We start from the raw sequence: 20497 nt of genomic DNA, 5'->3' as shown, positions 1-20497 counted from the left end.
CTTAGATGTAAATTAGTTTACTCATCCTAATATTTAAAGTAGTAAGCATTTTTTGTCTGTAGCTCATGATTTCGATAACTTCTTGAAGAATGGAGTTCTTATTAATATTTGGATTCGAGTCTTTGGATGGTTTTACGCTATCTTTATTCTTTCCCGACTCCTTTTTGAAGCTTCTAAATATCAGGGGCGCAGCCGCTAGTTCTTGATATAGACAGACAGGGATGGAGAAAAAACGCAATTTTTGGGTTAGTTATGAAAGACAAAGCCGAAAGTGACTAAAAAATCAGCCATATGACGTCATAAAAATGCGAGAGATGAGAGGATAAGGGGTGAAAGGGACTGAAAAATAGCCTAAACAATCCCAAGACCTTAATTCAGATATAAAATATCCTAAAACTATCCCGAAAATCTTCCCTAAATTGAAGAACCTAATAGATTAACTGGTTGTTGAGATCTTAACCAACAAACAAACATAATATTATTTCATATAATAGGATGTGAGAAAAGTTCTTTTATATGTCTATTGTTGTGCATAAACCATGTCTTATCAGTCTATAACTTATTTCTCCGTTGGGAGAACACGAGGGGAGAAATAAAATGGCGGGAGAAATATAAAAAAAGGGGAGGCTCCATTCAACTTTTCTCCGATGGTTGGCCGGAGGTTCATATTCAACTATCTCTTACACTCCGACAAAGAGAATATTATGGAGGCATGTTATTCTATCAAACATTTGAAATGGGAAGGTTGACAATAGGTAAAAAAAAGTGTACACGGAGGGGGGGGAGATTTGTTTACATTGTTTGTGAAGACAAGGCAGGGCTGAGTGAGACGGGGGGAGGGGAGACATAGAGTGTGTTTTCGTGGAGTGTACAGTTGTGTGTTTGTGTCCAGCTGACTCTAGATGATCAGACCTGGAGGGGGTAGCTCAAGTAATCCAGGCGTCCACAGTTATTTTTATCTGCCACCAGTCATTACAAATTATTTATTATTAATATTATTCAATTTCAGCTTAATGAATAGTGATTAGTTATTTTTAAAAATGCGGGAATATTGTCGGGTGCTGGATAGTCCTAATCTCTGGGAGGTTAGTTATATACATCACACATAGAGTGTATGATAAGTGATTTCTTTGTCTGGTGGTTATGTGTCATCATCAAAGAAAAAGTGTTGTGGTCTTACTTTATTTCTATTTATGCGTAGAAAATTAATACGGAGAAAATCAAGTGAAATTTTATTGAATGTGAAAATTGGATATTTAAAGTGACAATCTAGAAATAATTTTTTATTATATATTTAATACAAAGTGACTATTTTGGTCTTAGAAAACACCGGCTTTAAAAGTTCTTTATTTCGTGAATATTTCTGTATTACATCTAAAGTTAGGTGTACTTTTTATAACATAAGATTCTTGGATTGAAAAAGTTTGGTCCCTAGCCTCAAGCCACGGCTTCATCAAAGGGGAAAGAGTTACTCCTATTCTTAATGAAACTTTTTAATTAGAGTTGAAATAAATTTCGCTTTAAAAATAAGCTTTAGAATTACTTTAAATAAGACAAGGCTTCCCTAAATAGTTTTGAATTACAGGTGCTGTTTGTCGTACTGCATATCATTTTTTCTCACTTTCCCTCTAATTGATTATCGAGCAATGAAAACCCCCACCCCTTTATTTATAAAATAAATGAAAAATAAGAGGAAAGAATTTTTTTTTCTCTCACGCCTTACCTTGCGGAGCTACCCAGTACCCAAGATTACATATCCTAACCTGACCTTAAGTATTAGACAAACCAAGAAACCTCCCTCTAATATTAAATATTTTGGTTATAGTCTCTTAAACGCACCTTAAGGGGCGATTCTTGGTAATTTTTACAGTAGCCTTTCTCCTATTTCTAGCACCTGCGGGGCCAATTGCCTAACCCTATGGGGCAATCACCTAACCTAATATAACCTAACCTAAACTAAAATAACCTATTAAAAGCCATTTTAAAAATACGACGAATCGCCCCTTAAGGGGCGTTGCCACGAAAGGGACTATTCCCAATATTTTTAGATATAGGGAGTAAGGGGGGGGGGGGGGGGGTTGTGGGGTGGAGGTTCTGTGCACGAACCACGTCCTATATTTATTTATGCTAAGTAAAAGCCTATTATCTTTGATGTAAACATTATCATTGTCAAATGCTTTGGTTTTATCAAAGTTACATTTGATCTTTTTAATAATTTTTTAACTATAATCCAAAACTTGTTCTCTCAATTTTAAGTTATCTTTAATGGTAATTTGAAGTTTTTAGTAATTTTGATAAATTACTATAGTCTAGGACCATAGAATAATTTTGGTACATTTTTGAAAAGAAAGTTGCTTACTTTTATTAAAATTTTTAAGGCTTTGCACATAAAATTCGATTTTAATCCATTGTGAATAGGGAAAGGAAAGGTCGAGGCTTGGCTACAAGGCTTTTAGTAAATTATTGCAAAAGGAATTTATTTTGAATATTTTTTCAGAATAATTACTTAAATCATGTGATTTACTAACAGCCTTGTAGCCGTTTTAGTCTTTCAAATGTTCCAATTTAGATTCAGGCTAGCCAGGCAGAATCTTCTACCTGGATTCTATTCTATACTTTATCTTCTTTGTCTAGGACTTATTATCGCGACCCGTGACCGTGGCCCAACACATAGCGCATCCGCTCGTCTTCGGGGAGGTGATAGGTTCGAATCTTGGCTTTCAACCGCGTCATGACTAAAGACTTAAAAAATAGTAAAAAATGCTGCTATGTCAGGTGCGCGACATTAAAAATTAAATTAGGGGTAACGCCATTGACCCAAAACAGGCACATTTCATTACCATGCATATTTAGTACTTAAAGAAAGGTCGTACAATCAAAGAGTTGGTTGTCTTCTGGGTGCTACTTAACCCTTATGTTTGGGCGGGAAAAGAGTGATTTGGCTCCCCTTAGTTATCCTGACGTTAGAGTGTCATGGACAGCAGCCTCGCCCGTTTGAGATAATTGATCGCTGACTTTTAGATATGCATCCTGTTAGAGACCGTGCCACCGTCCCTGCTATGCCTGTGCCTGGCCAGGACTAGTACCTCGCCGTGCTCCTGGGGCTGGGTGGTGATTGTGTGCCATGCAAATATATCCATGTGGGCCTGGATCATCTATTTTCTTACCTACCATAGTTGTCCTACTAAACAGGTATTTATAGTTATTGATTTTGACAGTTTTAAATTATTTATTCAATAACCTTGCCGGTCACCACCTTGCCTTAACTTTTAATTTCCTCAAAGAATTTTTATCTAATTAGAATGGACTAAAAAATAGCAACTTTAAAGGCGTATAACAAACAGTGATCTTGTACTTTTAAGCTTTTTCAAAAACCTTATTGCCAGACATCCAAAGTTTTAAATTACAAAACAACATTATCGTTAAACCTATCTATGACTAACCTTGAATCTTTTAAAAAATATTTAGACTGCCCTATTTTTAGATATTTTGAGGTTGAGATATTTTCTTTCTAAATAGTTATAAACCTTCCTAGGATCAAAGAGAAACTGTAAATAAGAACCATAAGGGTTCAGCAGTTAGCGAGATCTTTGGCTACAAACACATACAGACATTCTGTTACTTTTTATAATGATAATGATTAACATGCAGGATGCGCAGCTAGTGCACACAGGCACAGCCCTGATGGTGGCCTCGAGCGTGGTGTGCGTAGTGGCCGCGGTCACCAACGACCGGTATTTCCCAGAGGCCAGGATGTCACAGAAGGAGGCCAAAGCGTTTTTTGATCACCTGAAGAGCACCAGACCAAGACAAACCATCATTCTAAAGAACAAGTAATTTTAGTTTCTGTAGAGAAGCTACGCTGCAATTCTATTTTTAGTAAGTTTGTCGGATTTAGATCATATCTGAATTGAGAGAGTTTTGGTAAATCACTCCTTAAAGGACGCCTGCAAGAAATAACACGCTTTAACTGCTGAAAGACTGCCACAAGAAGACCCAATACCCCAAATTTAAAGCCTTTAGCTTCATTAACAAAAAAGTTCTAGGCATTTCAAAATAGCATTTTATGTACAATGGAATTTTTGAAAGATTTCCAATGCTCATAAAAGAAAAAACAATATTAAATTACGTCGCCTAGACACAAAATTATAACCTTATCTTTGTCAGAAACTTAGATTTCCTGTAACTGATTACATTTTTACAATAAAAACACCACATTTCATAGTCAAAATCTATGGAAAAAATTCGATTTAAATTGCATTTTTAAACGAAAAACATAGCGGAAACAAAGGGGTAAACTAATACAAGCTTAGCTGTGATTGGTTGTTAAGCTGATTCAGCCTTCTGATTGGCTACAGTACGTTCGGTACAATGCAAGTAAAACTTAATTTTTTTAATGATTTTGACTATAAAAATGGGTATTTTTATTGTAAAAATATAATTAGTTACTGGAAACCTAAATTTATGACAAAAATAAGCTTATAATTTTGTTTCTAGGCCACGTAGTTTAATTTCAAAGTTTTCAACATGAGCATTGCAATTCTTTCAAAATTTTCATTGTACATAAAATGTCATTTTAAAATGCCTAGAACTTTTTTGTTATAGAAGCTGAAGGCTTCAAATTTGGGGTATTTGGTCTACTTGTGGCAGTCTTTCAGCAGTTAAAGCGTGGTATTTCTTGCAGGCTTCCTTTAAGTCGAAACAGTAAGAAAACTGTTAACTAATCTATCAATCCTAGTCAAGGATTTTTAGGGGTAGGACAATATAAATTAATGAATCCCAAATTTTGTTAAATAAGATAAACTCTTTTATAGAACAAAATAAAAGCTGAACAAATTTTTGATATTTATAATTTATATAGAACTAGCGGCTACGCCCCTAGAGGCCTCTAGTGGCACTTTGAATGTTTTTTTTATTTAAAATATCTAATTACAGAAATAATTGGTTTATGTTTCGTTGGAGTCTCTTTTTCGAGAGGGATAATTTTTTTCTAGGGGCGATTTCTCCTGATAGGGTGGTGGTACCCTCCCCCAAAATAGTTATAAACCTTCCCGGGACTTATGAGAAGCTACCCTGTTAAGGAGAACCCGATCGGTTCAGCGGTTAGCGAGATCCTTCGCTACAAACAGACAAACACACAAACACACAGACAGACATCGTTCTACTTTGTATTATAGATAATCAGAAATCAAACTAGACTCTTGTAAGCCAAAGAATTTTAGAACTTGTCTATAACACATTGAGGGTTATTTAAATTTACAGTCAAATGTCTCCTCCCTCCATAAAAATGTTTTTAAAAATCAGACCTCAGACTTAAAAAATATAGGGGAGTTGAAAAGATGGAAAACGTAAAATTGATACACATAAATAATAAAGCACAATAAGTTATAACAATTTTTTTTAAATTTCTAAAAAGTTGAAATAGTCGTCCAAACTTGTTTAATAACGATATTGAAGCAAAGTTATAAATGGTACAATAAAGTGAAAATACTGAGGATCATAACTCAACTTTGTTATTTGAATTTTTAAAAAGTTTCTGATAATATTTAGGCATACTCAACTCATATTGGCAAATTTTGTCGCATGGTTCAACAACCTGCAATTTATATTAAATTCAGGAATGCATGGATAGGATAATGGACAAGAAATTGATCTTTTTTCCAAATAACACCCTGTCATTTAAAGCCATGACCAGCTTTGATTAATGTAATATAGTCGATTTAACCATGTCATCAGTTTTAATAGGGTTTGTGTGTTATTTTGCCACAATAGCTTGCAAAAATTGGGATGGTGAATGTGGTTTCGAATTCAAAGTGTATCCAAACAATCTTGCTATTCTTAGTTTCTATATGTTGATAGCTTTTTATTGCTGCCCTATGTATGACCCAAATTATCGTTGTTACATTCCCTAATGTAATGCTGAAAGTTGGAGTCAAACAGTTTTTCTTAGATTCCATATCCCTTCAGTCTGATATTGAGCCTATAGATTGCTTTAAAATTGATAAAATGGTTCCAATTTTCAAGTGTGAATTGAATTTGAATGGGGAATATAAGGATTTATTCAGGGCTCGGCACTCGTCCACAAGTCAACAATTAAATCTCTTTAGATCGAACGCTAAACAGAATTAATGAACAGACTAATGGATAATAGGAATATGATATTATTTGGATAATATATCTAACAATTTTGAAAAAAAGTCATAATTCATAGATTTCCATAGGGTGTTAGGGTGACTGAGCCGCGGGGCCGAGCCCTAGATTTATTTAGCTGAGTTTAAATTGAATATTTTTTTTATTCAGGCGAGTTGGAGTTGATATTCCTTTAGATACATGGACAGATTACACAAGGTATAATTCATGTTTTTTTAGCAGCGCAACTATTATATAATTAGGTTTTATTCATTAAAAGCCATTTGAAGGGTGACTGTTACTTGTTAGGTGTTTTGAAATTTCTGGATTATATTACTATTCTTGGAGCGCAGCTACAATTTAATTTGATCGGATAGTATGTATCTCTGTTGAAATTATAACCCTAAATCTTATGCTTTTTATGCTAACATAGACCTAATTTCATCTGCTTTTAATGAGTTTCCAAAATTATTTTTCGATGTGTTTAGGGGAGATTCTTTATAACTGTCGCTGAATGTCAGTGAGGATTTCAGCGATTTGCTTTATTGTAAAGGAGATCCTTTTTCGGTACAAACAAACAGATAGACATGTTGTTACTTTAATTAAAAGATTTGATTATGAATGTTTGGCCAGTTTGACTTCACCGAACCATTTAATTCCAATCGTCTCCAAAAAATTAAATTTTAGGTTTTTTTCTTTTTTACCAAAAAAATCCTTATTTTAAACTCATAAATAGATGAATCACATCAATTATATTTTGTTCAGTTAGACATTAACAAAGCATTTAATATTAGTCACAATTAATTCATTTTATGTTTTTGATGTTTTAGATTTCCTGATCTACATGAAGTGAATGAGGTTGGCGGGGACATGGAGGTAAATTTTTTTATTTTTTATTTTAATACAACAAGTTGGGTTTGTCCTTGGCAGTTAAAAGAGTCTTCAGCATTCATATGCCTTAAACCGTAAAAGGGCGAAATAACTTTTAATTGGAATCATCACCTTTAGGGATGTAAATCAATTTCCCTCTTCAAAATCTAGATAATCAATGTAGCTGCTTAAGAGATCTTACTAGAAATACTTACATCCAGTTACTCTAGTGTTCAAAAGTTTAAATACTTAAAATTTTCACAACAAAATATTTTTTTTTGTCCATTTTTCTAAGGATTTCTTTATTTCATTTAAATGTGTTGAAATATTCAGTAACTTTATTTCATTTTTTGCAAAAGTATTAAAGGATGGATATTATTAATAATCTAAATTTTGACCTAAATGGTTAAGTGACAGAAAGACGGCTTCAAATAAAGGACTGCAATCTTTTTTTGCCAAAAAAATCAGGAATTAGTGATAGTTTATTTGAATTTTTGAAGAAAATCAAAACTTTATGATCATATAACAACATAACTGTTTGTTTTTCATATTGCTAACTTTGTTTGATTTTTTAAATTTTTATTGCAAAAATATTGAGGCAAAATAGTTTATCTTCAGAACCTTTTTCCCTGTGAATGATGACTAGACAGTAGATCAAATCGGCGGCGGGCCAACCATATATAAGCTGCTATGCTGCGGTTGTGCAACTGCTTGTGAAATAACTATACTAGAATATTATGTTTAATGTTGATGTTCAAGTATTTAAACAACATCAAAACTTTACAGACAAATCAGACAAATTATTTACAGACAAATCAAAAACAGATAATAAGAAATTTATAAACCTATAGCAAAGCTTCATTGTTTTTTACTTTATATGGTTAGCAGTTGCATATATATTTTGGTGCTTTCCTTCTAAGGTTCTAGCGAGCACAGAACCCTCCCCCTCTTTTCTTTTTTAAAAAAATGTAAAAATAAGAATGGGTTAGTTTTTCTTTTTGCCTACCCTGTACCCAATATAAACTAACCTTACCGTACCAAAAGTTAAACACAAACAAACAACCCCCCCCCCCCACATATTTTCAATTTATCTTTAAGTAAGGTAGGGGCAGGGGTTCGGCTATGCAATTTGAACCATCTAAAATTTAAATATTATTCAAATTTCATTTTTTTTATTGAAAAATAAAAATCTTTGCAGTGTCTATCTACTGATCTCTATTACAGACAAGCATAAAGTGACTAACAAAGTTTGCCTTTACAAAATCACTATTGTTTAAAACGGGACAAAATTGCAATATGCATAGCTTAAAGACTTACAAGATCTTCATAAAATATTAATAAGCAAAGATGATTTTATTGCAAATTTATTTTACAAAGTTTTGAAGGGAAAATTTTAGGTTCGTCTTATTGTTTATTTAATTTATTGAAATCAAAAACTATTTTTAAACTCTAGTCGTCAATATTAGTGTATTATCTGTAAAGACGGCGAAAAATAATTCAATTACACAAAAATATAGGACAAATAATAGACGATACTTAGATAAAACATTTTCATAATTAAAAATCAAGTTATCTTAATTATAAGTATACTAAGTACACATTTATTTCACTTCTTTCTGCATTTAAAAGTGAACATTTTTTTCAACCTATTTTTGATAAAATGACACTATTCTAAGACATGATGATATATTTTATTTTAGCAATCATTTTCAATTATCTTTTGTCTCTCGTAGAAGTGAATCAAACAATGTTAACTTGGTTGTTTTAAATATTTTTCTGATCTATTTTGTTGATAAATTTTAAAAAAAACTATCAGAATTGCAACAATTATATTATTGCTTCTTTTAAAATTGTGTTAGGTTTAGTTTTTAGAGGAGCCCCGCAGGGTTAAAGCTTGGAGTAGGTACTAGAAACAAGATGGAAATAAAAGATTGGGATTTGTGTGGTTTAAATGTCGGTATAAGGAATTTTACCTAGTGATCTTAACACAGAGAGAGGGGACAATGGGCTGGTCATTAAACTAGTCCCTAAAGTTTTATAATAACATTTTCTTACTTAAAAAACAACTTTGGGGACTTTAGTGAATTTTGATTAGTTGGTTTATTTAGATGAGTGTTCAAACGTTTTAACCACTAATTTTAATCTACAGAAGGGGTTATTTTGTGTGACATCATTGGGGATGTTCATCAACTTATTGGCCATTGTCTTATCCCTTAAGATCCCTGTTTTTAACTCTCTTGTTTTAATATAAAAAAACTGACCAACTAATAAAAGAATATAAAAATTGAACATCCATGTATATAAAATTTCATATTACTAATCTTGATTCTAGATAAAGTACTTATTTTGGACTGGTCAATGTTATTATATAACATTTGGTGTGAGTGGCTAATCTTTTATCTGTCCATATCCACTGTCATGCAAGGACATAATTATAAAATAATATATTATTAATATTTCACCAAGGATAAGTGATGGTTGGGCCAACGAATAGACTGACAAAGTAAGCCAGAGAGAAGATTTGCAAGACATTTAAAAAGTCGAAAAGTTGAAATTTTTTTGTTTGGTTAAAGTTTAAGATTTTGATATCTATTGAACTTATCATATTTCTGCCCCCTTCTTACCCCAAGAAAACAGAGCCATTAGATAATATGGGCGCAGCCGCTAGTGAAATTATACAGTATATTGATTGCTAAAAAAGTAAAACTAATACATAGAAGAAGGTCCCATTGAAGTTCATGAAAAAAACTTCTATAATACAAAGTAGAACGATGTCTGTCTGTCTGATTGTAACGAAGGATCTCGTTAACCGCTGAACTGATCGGGTTCTCCTTAACAGGTTAGCTTCTCATAGGTCCAGGGAAGGTTTATAAATATTTTGGGGGGAAAATACCTCCCCCCCAAAATTAAGAAAATTAAAAAAAAAATTTGAAAGTGATGTTTGGGGGGAAGGGGGTGAGGGGAACCTTTGTTATTCCTTTATCATTTATCATTTATTTATTACTTGCATCAGGCAGACATGGAAAGTTAAATCATTTATTATTTACTACTTGTATCAGGGAGACATGGAAAGTTAAATCATTTATTATTTACTACTTGTATCAGGGAGACATAGAAAGTTAAATCATTTATTATTGATTACTTTTAACAGGGATATTTGGAAAGTTATATGATTTATTATTTACTACTCGTATCAGGGAGACATGGAAAGTAATAAAACACTAAGAATAAATATGTCTTTAAATTTATGGAAGATCTTGTTTAACTCTTGCCTGATTTTTATCATATACCTATGAGTATGCAGTTCTAATCCACCTTTTTTTATAATTGTTATAGTGCAGTCACACTGCGGTAGATAATCATGCATTATTATATGCATCCATGGTTAAAGGAATTCAAATAAGAGAATAGAGGGGGCACGAGCTATATCTACGTGGTGGAAATTTGTGTCGACTTTCCATTGGGTCTTTGAATATCAGCCAATAGCGTCAAAAATATAAAAATAGCCAAGTGGCTACAAAAGAGCAGATAGCAGTTTGCTAGCAAACGAAATAGGTCCTCACTACTAAGGACATGTAGTTTATATATCTATATTTATACATTTAGTGTTACGGGAGATAAAACGTTGATTTTAAACTTCTTGTTGATGAGTTTTTTTCTTCTCGCTTTATGTGATTGTAATGTTATTTCTAAGGCAATGACCAAAAAAGATTTTAAAAAGCTATGGGAAGCAAGTTTAAAAGCAATCTATGAGATATATCAAATTCTACAAACCTTTGATTAAGGGGAAGGTATACATTGTAACGCTATTTTTTGAAGGTGGGTCCTTTTTTTCGTTAAACAATTTCTTTTTTGGGTAGACGCAATTTGGCAAACGCGCACCTCCTCTTCATCCCTTCCCCCCCCCCCCCTCTTAAACCTGCCATGGACCAATACTTAACTTTACTGAAAATTGCGGAACGATCGGTCTAGAATTCGCGAGATCTTAGCAGTCATACACACTCATCAAACTGAATACTTTACAATATATGATAGTAAAATTATAAAAATAAAATTTAATATATTTTTTGTTAGAACAGGATGTGAGTTTTTATATAAAGTTATTAAAAGCTTAATTAATGATGAAAGAATATAAAGTGAATTTTAATTATCATTCCGGAACTTTTTAGATAAAATTAGGTAACATACTATTACTCAATATAAATTTTATCAGTATATAACATACTAGCGGCTACTAGGGGAACTTGAGGAAGTGTTGAGGGGGGGGGGGGGGAGGGTGGAAATGCAATTTTTAGGGTAATAGGGTAATTTTTTCCACGTAGTTTTAAAAAACTGTAAAAACTGAAAAAATAGAAAAGGCCCAACAACTGCCTACAATTTAACCCAAATGAAAAATCTTGACTAACCTAACCTAACCTAACCTAACGCTAACTCACCCTTTTCTATCAAATAGATTTTTTTCGGGGTACAATCTGGTTAGGTTGCTATCAATAAGAATTTTATTTCACAAGTCTATACTAAAAGAGCAAAATTAAAATCTGCATAAGCCTTTCTTTTGAGACAATTTTTACTTTTCAATATTTTCTTTTTTTGTGGTTGAAGAAAGCATACAGTTTTAACTTCTTCCTTCAATTCAAAATGTTTCAAAATTATTTCTCGACATTTGTGTGGCAAAAACGTCCCCCAAAACAACTGTCTCTATAAAATAATTTCTGAAAGTTCTATGGAGTCTCTTGATCTGTAGATGAAAGGATAGTAATCTTTTTTTTTCATTTCAAAAAGGCATAAGTTTTCATTAAGACTAATCTTGTTATCTTTTTGTATTTTATAATCCAACTTCAACTTTAGGTAAAACTGACGCTGATGACAGAAACAGAAAATTCCAGAACAGAAGATTTTGTTAATTCTACAATAGAAAGGTTACACAATAAATTATCGTTTAAACAAGAATGACAATATCCTTATGAAAGTAGCGAAGCATTAAATATTCATTGAATGACAAACAGATGAAATGAATTATAGATAAGATGCTCAGTTGATAAATATACAATAATTTATAGGAATCATGAAACCTTACTGAAAAGAAAAAAAAAAATTTTTTATGTCTTTTAATACATGACCGACAAACTGACGAACAAAGTAAATTATACACTTCATGCTTATTGTTAATGAGAATCTTAACCAAAAATTTCAGCCGTCTATCATCGATAGCAGCTGAGAAAATCACATTTTTCCCTGATAGCGCTACTATGAACAAGAATGTTAATCTGATAAATAGAATCTTTTAAAATAGTCAAAATATTTGTAGACAAGTTTTTAACAAAAATATGAACAAATTAAAGTACAATTAATGACATTTTAGCAGGTATCCCCCATACATTGGGGTGTACATCAATTTATCACCCCTAGTGCTGTCTCCCTAGGGAACTCTGCTCAATCCAAAGTCTAACAAATGAAAGCATTACCTATTGTAGAAAAGCTATATTGTGTATTCTACAGTACATTAATTCCATTTTCAAGAAAATATCAAAATAATTAAATGCATATGTACTTTAATTTTTGAAAATATAAAAAGTTTTACTTACAACAATTGGTGCTTTCGCACAAAGTCCCGGTTGAGCACTGACACCCCTCTTCCTCATTTTTAAAATAAATTGATAATAAGAGATGGGGGGGGGGGGGGGCGTATTCTTTTCTCTGCCGAACCACTGCGTGGTGCCAAAATAAAGAGGGGGGGGGGGGGAATCAGTGCCAAAGCTGATAATTTGTATAAATGCTAACCAATAATTTTCAGGGTAATATTAGAGCACGGGGAGTCAGATTCTCAGAATTACAAGCTGGTCACATCTATACCTGGCAGGTACAACAAGTTTTGATATTTTTTTAACCAAGGAGGGGGGGGGGGGGCTTTTAATGTAGTAATACTGTAAAACCTTGTGTTCAGTATATTAAGAAACATCGGGTTTAGTCCCTTTCATTGCAACGTCTGTTATGGGGCGTTTCGTAGTATTTTCACAGTAGCTTTTCTCCTATTTCTAGCCCCTGTGGGGGGCTCTAACCCTGCGGGGCAATCACCTAATCCAACTTAACCTAACCTAACCTAAAATAACCTTTCAAAAGCTAATTTGAAAATACGACGAAACGTCCCTTAAGAGGCATTGCCATGAAAGGGACTATACCCGAAACATCCTTTAAAGCCAAAAAATCAAATATATTATTTCCTATAAATAAACAGGTAAAAGGAAAATTAATTTAAATTAACACAGAAATGCGGATTTTTTTTGCAAAAGAAATTTATTTTGTGTAAAATTGCAGTATTTTATTAAGATAACTAACATTTTGTCATTAGTTTTGATTAAGCTTTCTTAACCCTATTTCAGGTAAGCTTCTTAGTTGTTAAGTACCTTTTTTGCCCTAAATCTATTAAAACTAGTTATTTAGACGGTTATTGTATTAACATAAGTGAGAAGTAATGTTATTAGAACAAGGTCATACGGATATTTCAACAATGACCACTTTTATGATCATAATCAATTTTTGCACATTTTTGCACTTTTCTTCTATTACCTTTAAATCCGTCAAAATGAAGAAAAAAATTTAAAATCAATATAGAAAAAAACTAAATAAATTACTCTATACATTCTAATTCTGTCTGAAGAACTTTAGAATTATATTTTTAGAGAATTAAAAATATTAAAAAAATACCTGTCTAACATTCGGAATTTCAATGACCAAATCACGATTTGTTTGGCCAAAAAAAGACGATATTCAAAATAATATTTGCTTTGAAATATTCTTTTACAGTATAGTTTAAAAATTTCTATAATATAACATAATTCTACCTTACTTTTAAACTGACTTAAATGCCATAAAATGCAGTAAAGTACACCAATAAAATCTGCAATAACTCATCTAGACTTACATCTTTTGGTTCACCATAATTTTTTTATAAAGAAACTATTCTACTAGTTTTTATGTAGGCTTGTCAGTCAGTTGATATCTTGTAGATAATTGCAATAGATTGTTAGAGGATGTCATTAATGACTACAGATTTACAAATTAAAAAACAAGAAAAAATACTTTTTAATTAATACTTAACCATAATTTTGGGTCCTACGACAAACGCAGGAGTCCCAAACGTCGGAGTTGACACTTAACCTAACTTAACCTATTTTAGACCATATTACAGGTTTTTAAAATGCCTAACCCCTGCGGGGGGCTTATTTGTTCATTTATATCTTAACCTAACCTAATCTGTATAGAAATACTTAATAAAATTGATATTTTAACACTCCTGCGTTTGTCCACTCCGACGTTTGGGACTCCTGCGTTTGTCCTGGAACCTAATTTTGGTTTAATTTGGATAAATAAGTTGGTCCTTTCATAGTCACAATTCCATTTGAATTTCTCATTGCTGTTTTCTCCTTTTTCTTTCTTGGCATTCAACAGTTTACCTATATTTTACCTATAATTTCAAACAGCTAATATTAGACCAATCGTCCTTGTTTGCTTTATGAACAAAAAGTTTTAAAAGTTTCCAATTGCTAATACTTGATATTTTGTTTTTTTAGGAAAATCCGGGTGGGTCCGAGGCATTGGACAGTTTTCCCAGCCATTCATACAAATAGAAAACATAGAATCTATATCTATAATCATGCTCACAGGTAACAACTTTTGTGTTTGTTCACAGTCACGTGACTCAAGCTAAAGAATAGAAAACATAGAATCTATATCTATAACCATAATCACAGGTAACACCTTTTAGTGTTTGTTCACAGTCACGTGACTCAAGCTAAAGAATAGAAAACATAGAATCTATATCTATAATCATGCTCACAGGTAACACCTTTTAGTGTTTGTTCACAGTCACGTGACTCAAGCTAAAGAATAGAAAACATAGAATCTATATCTATAATCATGCTCACAGGTAACACCTTTTAGTGTCTGTTCACAGTCACGTGACTCAAGCTAAAGAATAGAAAACATAGAATCTATATCTATAATCATGCTCACAGGTAACACCTTTTAGTGTTTGTTCACAGTCACGTGACTCAAGCTAAAGAATAGAAAACATAGAATCTATATCTATAATCATGCTCACAGGTAACACCTTTAGTGTCTGTTCACAGTCACGTGACTCAAGCTAAAGAATAGAAAACATAGAATCTATATCTATAATCATGCTCACAGGTAACACCTTTTAGTGTCTGTTCACAGTCACGTGACTCAAGCTAAAGAATAGAAAACATAGAATCTATATCTATAATCATGCTCACAGGTAACACCTTTTAGTGTTTGTTCACAGTCACGTGACTCAAGCTAAAGAATAGAAAACATAGAATCTATATCTATAATCATGCTCACAGGTAACACCTTTTAGTGTTTGCTCACAGTCACGTGACTCAAGTTAAAGAATAGAAAACATAGAATCTATATCTATAACCATAATCACAGGTAACACCTTTTAGTGTTTGTTCACAGTCACGTGACTCAAGTTAAAGAATAGAGGGGGCAATGGTTGATTAGTTATACCCCCACCGGTGTATTAAAGGCCCTATATTGCAACCTCGTTGGTTCTAAGCTTTGACAGCTTAAAAATCCGAGTTTTTATATGTTTCATTATGTTTCAAAACGCCGCCATAGATATGAAAGTAATGTGGTATTTGATTTTTTCCATGCATATTTCAATTCAATGCATATACTTCAAAGTTACTTCAGTCCCCTATACATTTCTTAACGTTATCTTAATGAAAAAGTTAAAAGAAATATGGTGCCTTTTTAGCTTTTAAAGTGTAAGCTTGTCATGGTCAGTGAGAAAGCAAACATTTCTTAAGACAAAATTTTCTGCACTTTTTTGGGTTCTTAAAATAAAGGTAGATAGATATCAGGTGTATGAATCTAGATTTATTTTAATGACAGAGGAATCAAAAGTAATTAAAAGAAAGGCACATTTAGATTCATTAAAAAGTTAAACATTCTATGAGAATATATGTATTTCAGACCGTTGTTAATGGATTTTTTCCTGCGGACAGCCTGGATCATGAACATCCTGGCGTGCTCAGGGCCGGTTCTGGCAGTTTTCATGTCTCTCAGGTAAAATAATAATTACTTGTTTCATTTTAAACGGTTCAAACTGGCAACTGTAATACGTATTGCATCTGCACATTATCGGAAAGGTGATAGGTTCGAGCCTCGCCCTAAAAAATGGTTCTTACTGCTGCTGTCAGGTGCACGAAATAAAAAGATGCAATAGTGGAAATGCCTCGATCCAAAACAGCCTTAATTATCCAGACAGAGTTCGTGTCATCAAAGAGTTAATTTTCTGCAGGAAGTTTGACCATCATGCAAAAATCGAAGGATGAGAGGGGAGGTGGAAAGGAAACTCCTAAAAAAGAGATGGATTTTTATTACGTCACAAAGATAAAAAGTTAGACACTATTACTAGGTTCTGCGCGCCTCTATACGTTTTTTTCAGGATATTATATCAAATGCTAGTTTTAAGTCCAAAGTACACTAAATGAAATGTAATGTAATTGTATTAAAACAAAACATCCCACGACTTCAATTAAAAATTAAACCTTACACAATTGTACTAGACTCAAGTAGATTCAAATTTCAAATCAGGTTCAAATTCAGTTCAAAACACCGTTTTAAATTGTGCGTACTTCGTTTATGTAAGAGGTAAGACAATATGATAAAAATAGTTGGCACAACTCATTACCATACACAGACAAAAGGTTGGTTGTCTGTAACAAAAGACAACTTAGGAGTAACTACGAAGTATTATTCGGTTACATTGATTTTCATTCAAAAGATTTTACTTGAATTTAAATCTGATTTAACCATAATTTTTAGACAACGATCTGTGAGTTGTTATGTGATGAAACGTTCGAGTATAAATGAACCAAGCTATAGTTATCAGGTTAGTAAAGCACAACAAGAATTGTAATATCCAAGAAGGCGAAGCAGACGGACATTAACAAGTATAGAGTAAACACGTATTAACAAAAATTTCGTATAGATTTATCAAAAAATTATTTAAACACAGGATGGGATGCAGGGGCGTCCAAGCTTTTTATTTTTGGGGGGGGGGTAAAATTTTTTTAAGGGGGGGTAATTCGGTTTGGGGGGGGGGGTAAAATGGCGCGCGAAGCGGGCCGTAAATTTTTTTTACCCCCCCCCAAAATTTTTACCCCGGGGGTAAAATTTGCTTGGGGGGCAATTACCCCCCTGAAATCTGTTGGCAGGGGTAAAATTTAGTATTACAAATGCGCGCGAAGCGCGCAAAAATTTTTTTTGTTAGATAATTTCTATTTTGGGGGGGGTATTTACCCCCCCAAAATTGTTTGGGGGGGGTAAATACCCCCTCCTAAATGGTTGGGGGTGCCTACGGCACCCCCAAGGTAGGGGTAAATTTTAAATGGGGGGGGGTAAAATGAAAAAATTTTTGGGGGTGCCTACGGCACCCCCAAATTCGTTTGGGGGGGGGGGGGTAATCGCCCCATTACCCCCCCCTTGGACGCCTATGATGGGATGCTAAATGAAGAAATACTTTCTTTTTAAGACATGGTTATAGAGATTCTTTCCTTACTCATTTTGCCTAGTAGTAGGAATAAATGTTCTAAAATTAGGTTAATGGGATAATTATATCATATAAATAAAAGATTGTTTTTAAAAAGCTAAAAATCTAAATGCAAAGTTTGCAAGCGATAGGACGGTTCTTACATGCTTAAATTAACGACATGAGCTATCAATTGCGGAAAGACCCTACATGTAGAAAAGCTTAGCTCCTTAAAGGCAGACAAAACTCTTGTAACGATATCGTAGTATTTATATTTCAATTGACCTCTCTAATACTTGCAACTAAAGCTATTATTATACTTGCAAGAAATCTAAGCTATGCAATATACTAGGTAACTAGATATTAGATAACGAGATGGTTACAAAAAATTTAAAGGAAAAAGTATAAGTAATAAATATAAAATGAGAGGTTTAATTTTTGATAAGATGTAGGAAGACACAGGACACGCGACATGATATTTTAATATTTAAGCTATAAATTTCTTATACTTCAGAAGTTCAGTTACATATGATAAAAATATTTAGACACATCTATCTTGAAACGGATAAAGACAAATTTAAATGACATGAACCATGGCCATCTATAATACAAAGTAGAACGATGTCTGTCTGTCTGTTCCGAAGGATCTCGCTAACCGATGAACCGATCGGGTTCTCCTTAACATGGTAGCTTTTCATAGGTCCCGGGAAGGTTTATAACTATTTTGGGGGAGGGTACCACAACATTCCAAAGAGAAATCACCCCTAGAGAAAATTTACCCCCCCCCCTAATTTATTTTTTTAAAATTAAAATTAAAAAAATTGTTGGGGAGGGGGGAAAGGGGGTTTCCCCCCACAATAAAAATTTTACTTATTTATTTAAAACTCTAAATAAAAAAAAGGTTTTGTGATTCAACTCCCCCCTCCTGAAGTGTTCCTAGAGTCCTCTAGGGGCGAACCCGCTAGTTTTCCATTATAGTATTAAAAACGGCATGATTCTAATAAATTTGTTGCTAATTTTATAATGTTTCAACGAGGTCTTTTGAGAAAATTGAGTTTGAAAGTTTTATTGAAATTTTCCCCCATTAGGAGTGGATTAACAAGCATGTCCAAAAAGCAAATATTATAATTTCTAAATCATTATTGTCAGAAAGACCCTGTTCATTTTTTTATTAGCAACATTTATACAGACCTAAGCCCATTTCATTATCTTTTTTCATTTTAAGATAGGACTATAGAAGTTGTAAACTATCAATATACACATGAAGGTTTTGTACAGAGCAAGGTTCCCCCTGCAGGGGTTAGGCAAGAGTGAAAGGAACTACAACCTCCCCCTTATTTGCAAATTATTCAAAAATAAGGGGTTCATAGCCCGCTAGTAAATCTATGGGAAATCATCATATAATATTTTAGAGTTCCAGTGCTTATGGAACTCCCAGGATAACAAGATCCACTTTCCATACACAGGTATAGTACTTATTACTAGCAGCGCCGCTACTTTATAAATGTCCGTAAATCAATAATCTCAACTATGACGTACATATAAACAACATGCAATGTCTCCAGAATACTGTGTCAATGATAAAAGTACTTCCAGTCTCTAATTTTTATTGTTCTTTTATCCAATATGTTTAATGAAAGCATATAAAAATATATTAGTTTCAGAATGAGTTGCCCCCGTCCTATAGTTCGCTGGACGTGGGTATATGTTCACCGCCACCTCCCTCCTACCTGGAGGCCACTACCTGCCTGGGTGCCCCCACCTCCCTCCCTCCTACCTGCCTGGGCGCCCCAACCTCCCTCCCTCCTACCTCAAGCTGCAGCATGGTCCAGGAAGAGGGAGAGGGAGAGGTGTTGGACGGGGCGGAGATGGGAATAGAACTCACTGCTTCAAGTTCAACCAGCCAACAAATTAGACCAAAGGAATCACAGAATTTCTCTTAATTGCCCCCCGCCCCCTCAAAAATTCCTTTTTTTTGTAATATCCTAACTTTAAAGCAGCATATACAATTTATATTTTTAAACAAACTTCCTTCAAAAGGGGGGAAATGGAATTGAAGGGTAGTTTTGTTTTCTCATTTTGCAGAAAATTGTAAAAATAGATTTCCAAATACATATACAGGGCGTTTAAAAAAAAACTGCGTTTTCCGGTTTTGGGAAACAACCAGTAGGAGCATGAAAAAAATGATTATAGGTCCATATTCTATGTATAAATGGACAATGATTTGCTTAAGGTGTTTTTTAATATCTCTAAAAATACGGCTTTTCTGATAGGTACATGTAGGAGAAAAATGCTTGATGTTAAATTTGATATATCAATTTGATTGAAATAACTTGTAAATTTTTGAGAAAAAAGTTTTAAAATCCCATTAATAATATGGTAAATGGGTAAATGAAAGTGCATGTTTAATTTTTTGTCATTATTTCCCTTTTTTTCTCTGAAAAACGCTTTTTAGATCCTTACAAATTGCAATATTTCTAGTTTGTTTATCATTTTAGACAGATAGGAATAGTATTTTTTTTATAAAACAATATAAAAAGCCTTAAAAACTGACTGAAAAAATTATCATTCATGCTTTTTAAAATTAATCAACTCTAAAATGCGCCGTTGTTTTTAGAGTAATCAATAAACACCTTTTATAAAATTAATCCATATTTTTATAGAGAATAAGAATATATAATTATTTTTTTCATACTCCTACTGGTTGCTTCCCAAAACCGGAAAACGCAGTTTTTTTTTGAAACGCCCTGTATACAACTTGAATAAATTCTCAATAAATGCATCCAGAAATATTTGTAAAAATCTGTGAAAATGTTAGGAAGAGATTGATTCAATGGAGTACACTGTGTCAACTGTTTAATATTCATATAGTATATATAATTTATATTACAGTGTCACGTCTATTAAAAATGTTCTTCAAAATTTTGGCTCTCACAC

At 33.1% G+C, this 20497-nt stretch overlaps 1 protein-coding gene across 1 annotated transcript; it reads left to right on the top strand.

Moving 5' to 3' along the window:
• Nucleotides 1–942: 942 nt before the first annotated feature.
• LOC145313950 (uncharacterized) lies at nucleotides 943–19503 on the top strand. Its single transcript, XM_080153617.1, has 12 exons — nucleotides 943–1085; nucleotides 3022–3192; nucleotides 3652–3833; nucleotides 6301–6348; nucleotides 6960–7005; nucleotides 11848–11918; nucleotides 12794–12859; nucleotides 14571–14663; nucleotides 16000–16092; nucleotides 16855–16921; nucleotides 18973–19026; nucleotides 19225–19503. The coding sequence occupies exons 1-12, from the start codon at nucleotides 1041–1043 to the stop codon at nucleotides 19501–19503; spliced, it is 1215 nt and encodes a 404-aa protein (XP_080009743.1). The 5' UTR covers nucleotides 943–1040.
• Nucleotides 19504–20497: the final 994 nt, after the last annotated feature.

The sequence above is a fragment of the Acartia tonsa genome, chromosome 3 (assembly GCF_053477335.1).
Source record: "Acartia tonsa isolate MP-2025a chromosome 3, ASM5347733v1, whole genome shotgun sequence".
Classification (NCBI taxonomy): domain Eukaryota; kingdom Metazoa; phylum Arthropoda; class Copepoda; order Calanoida; family Acartiidae; genus Acartia; species Acartia tonsa.
This window is presented reverse-complemented; position numbering and strand designations above follow the sequence as displayed.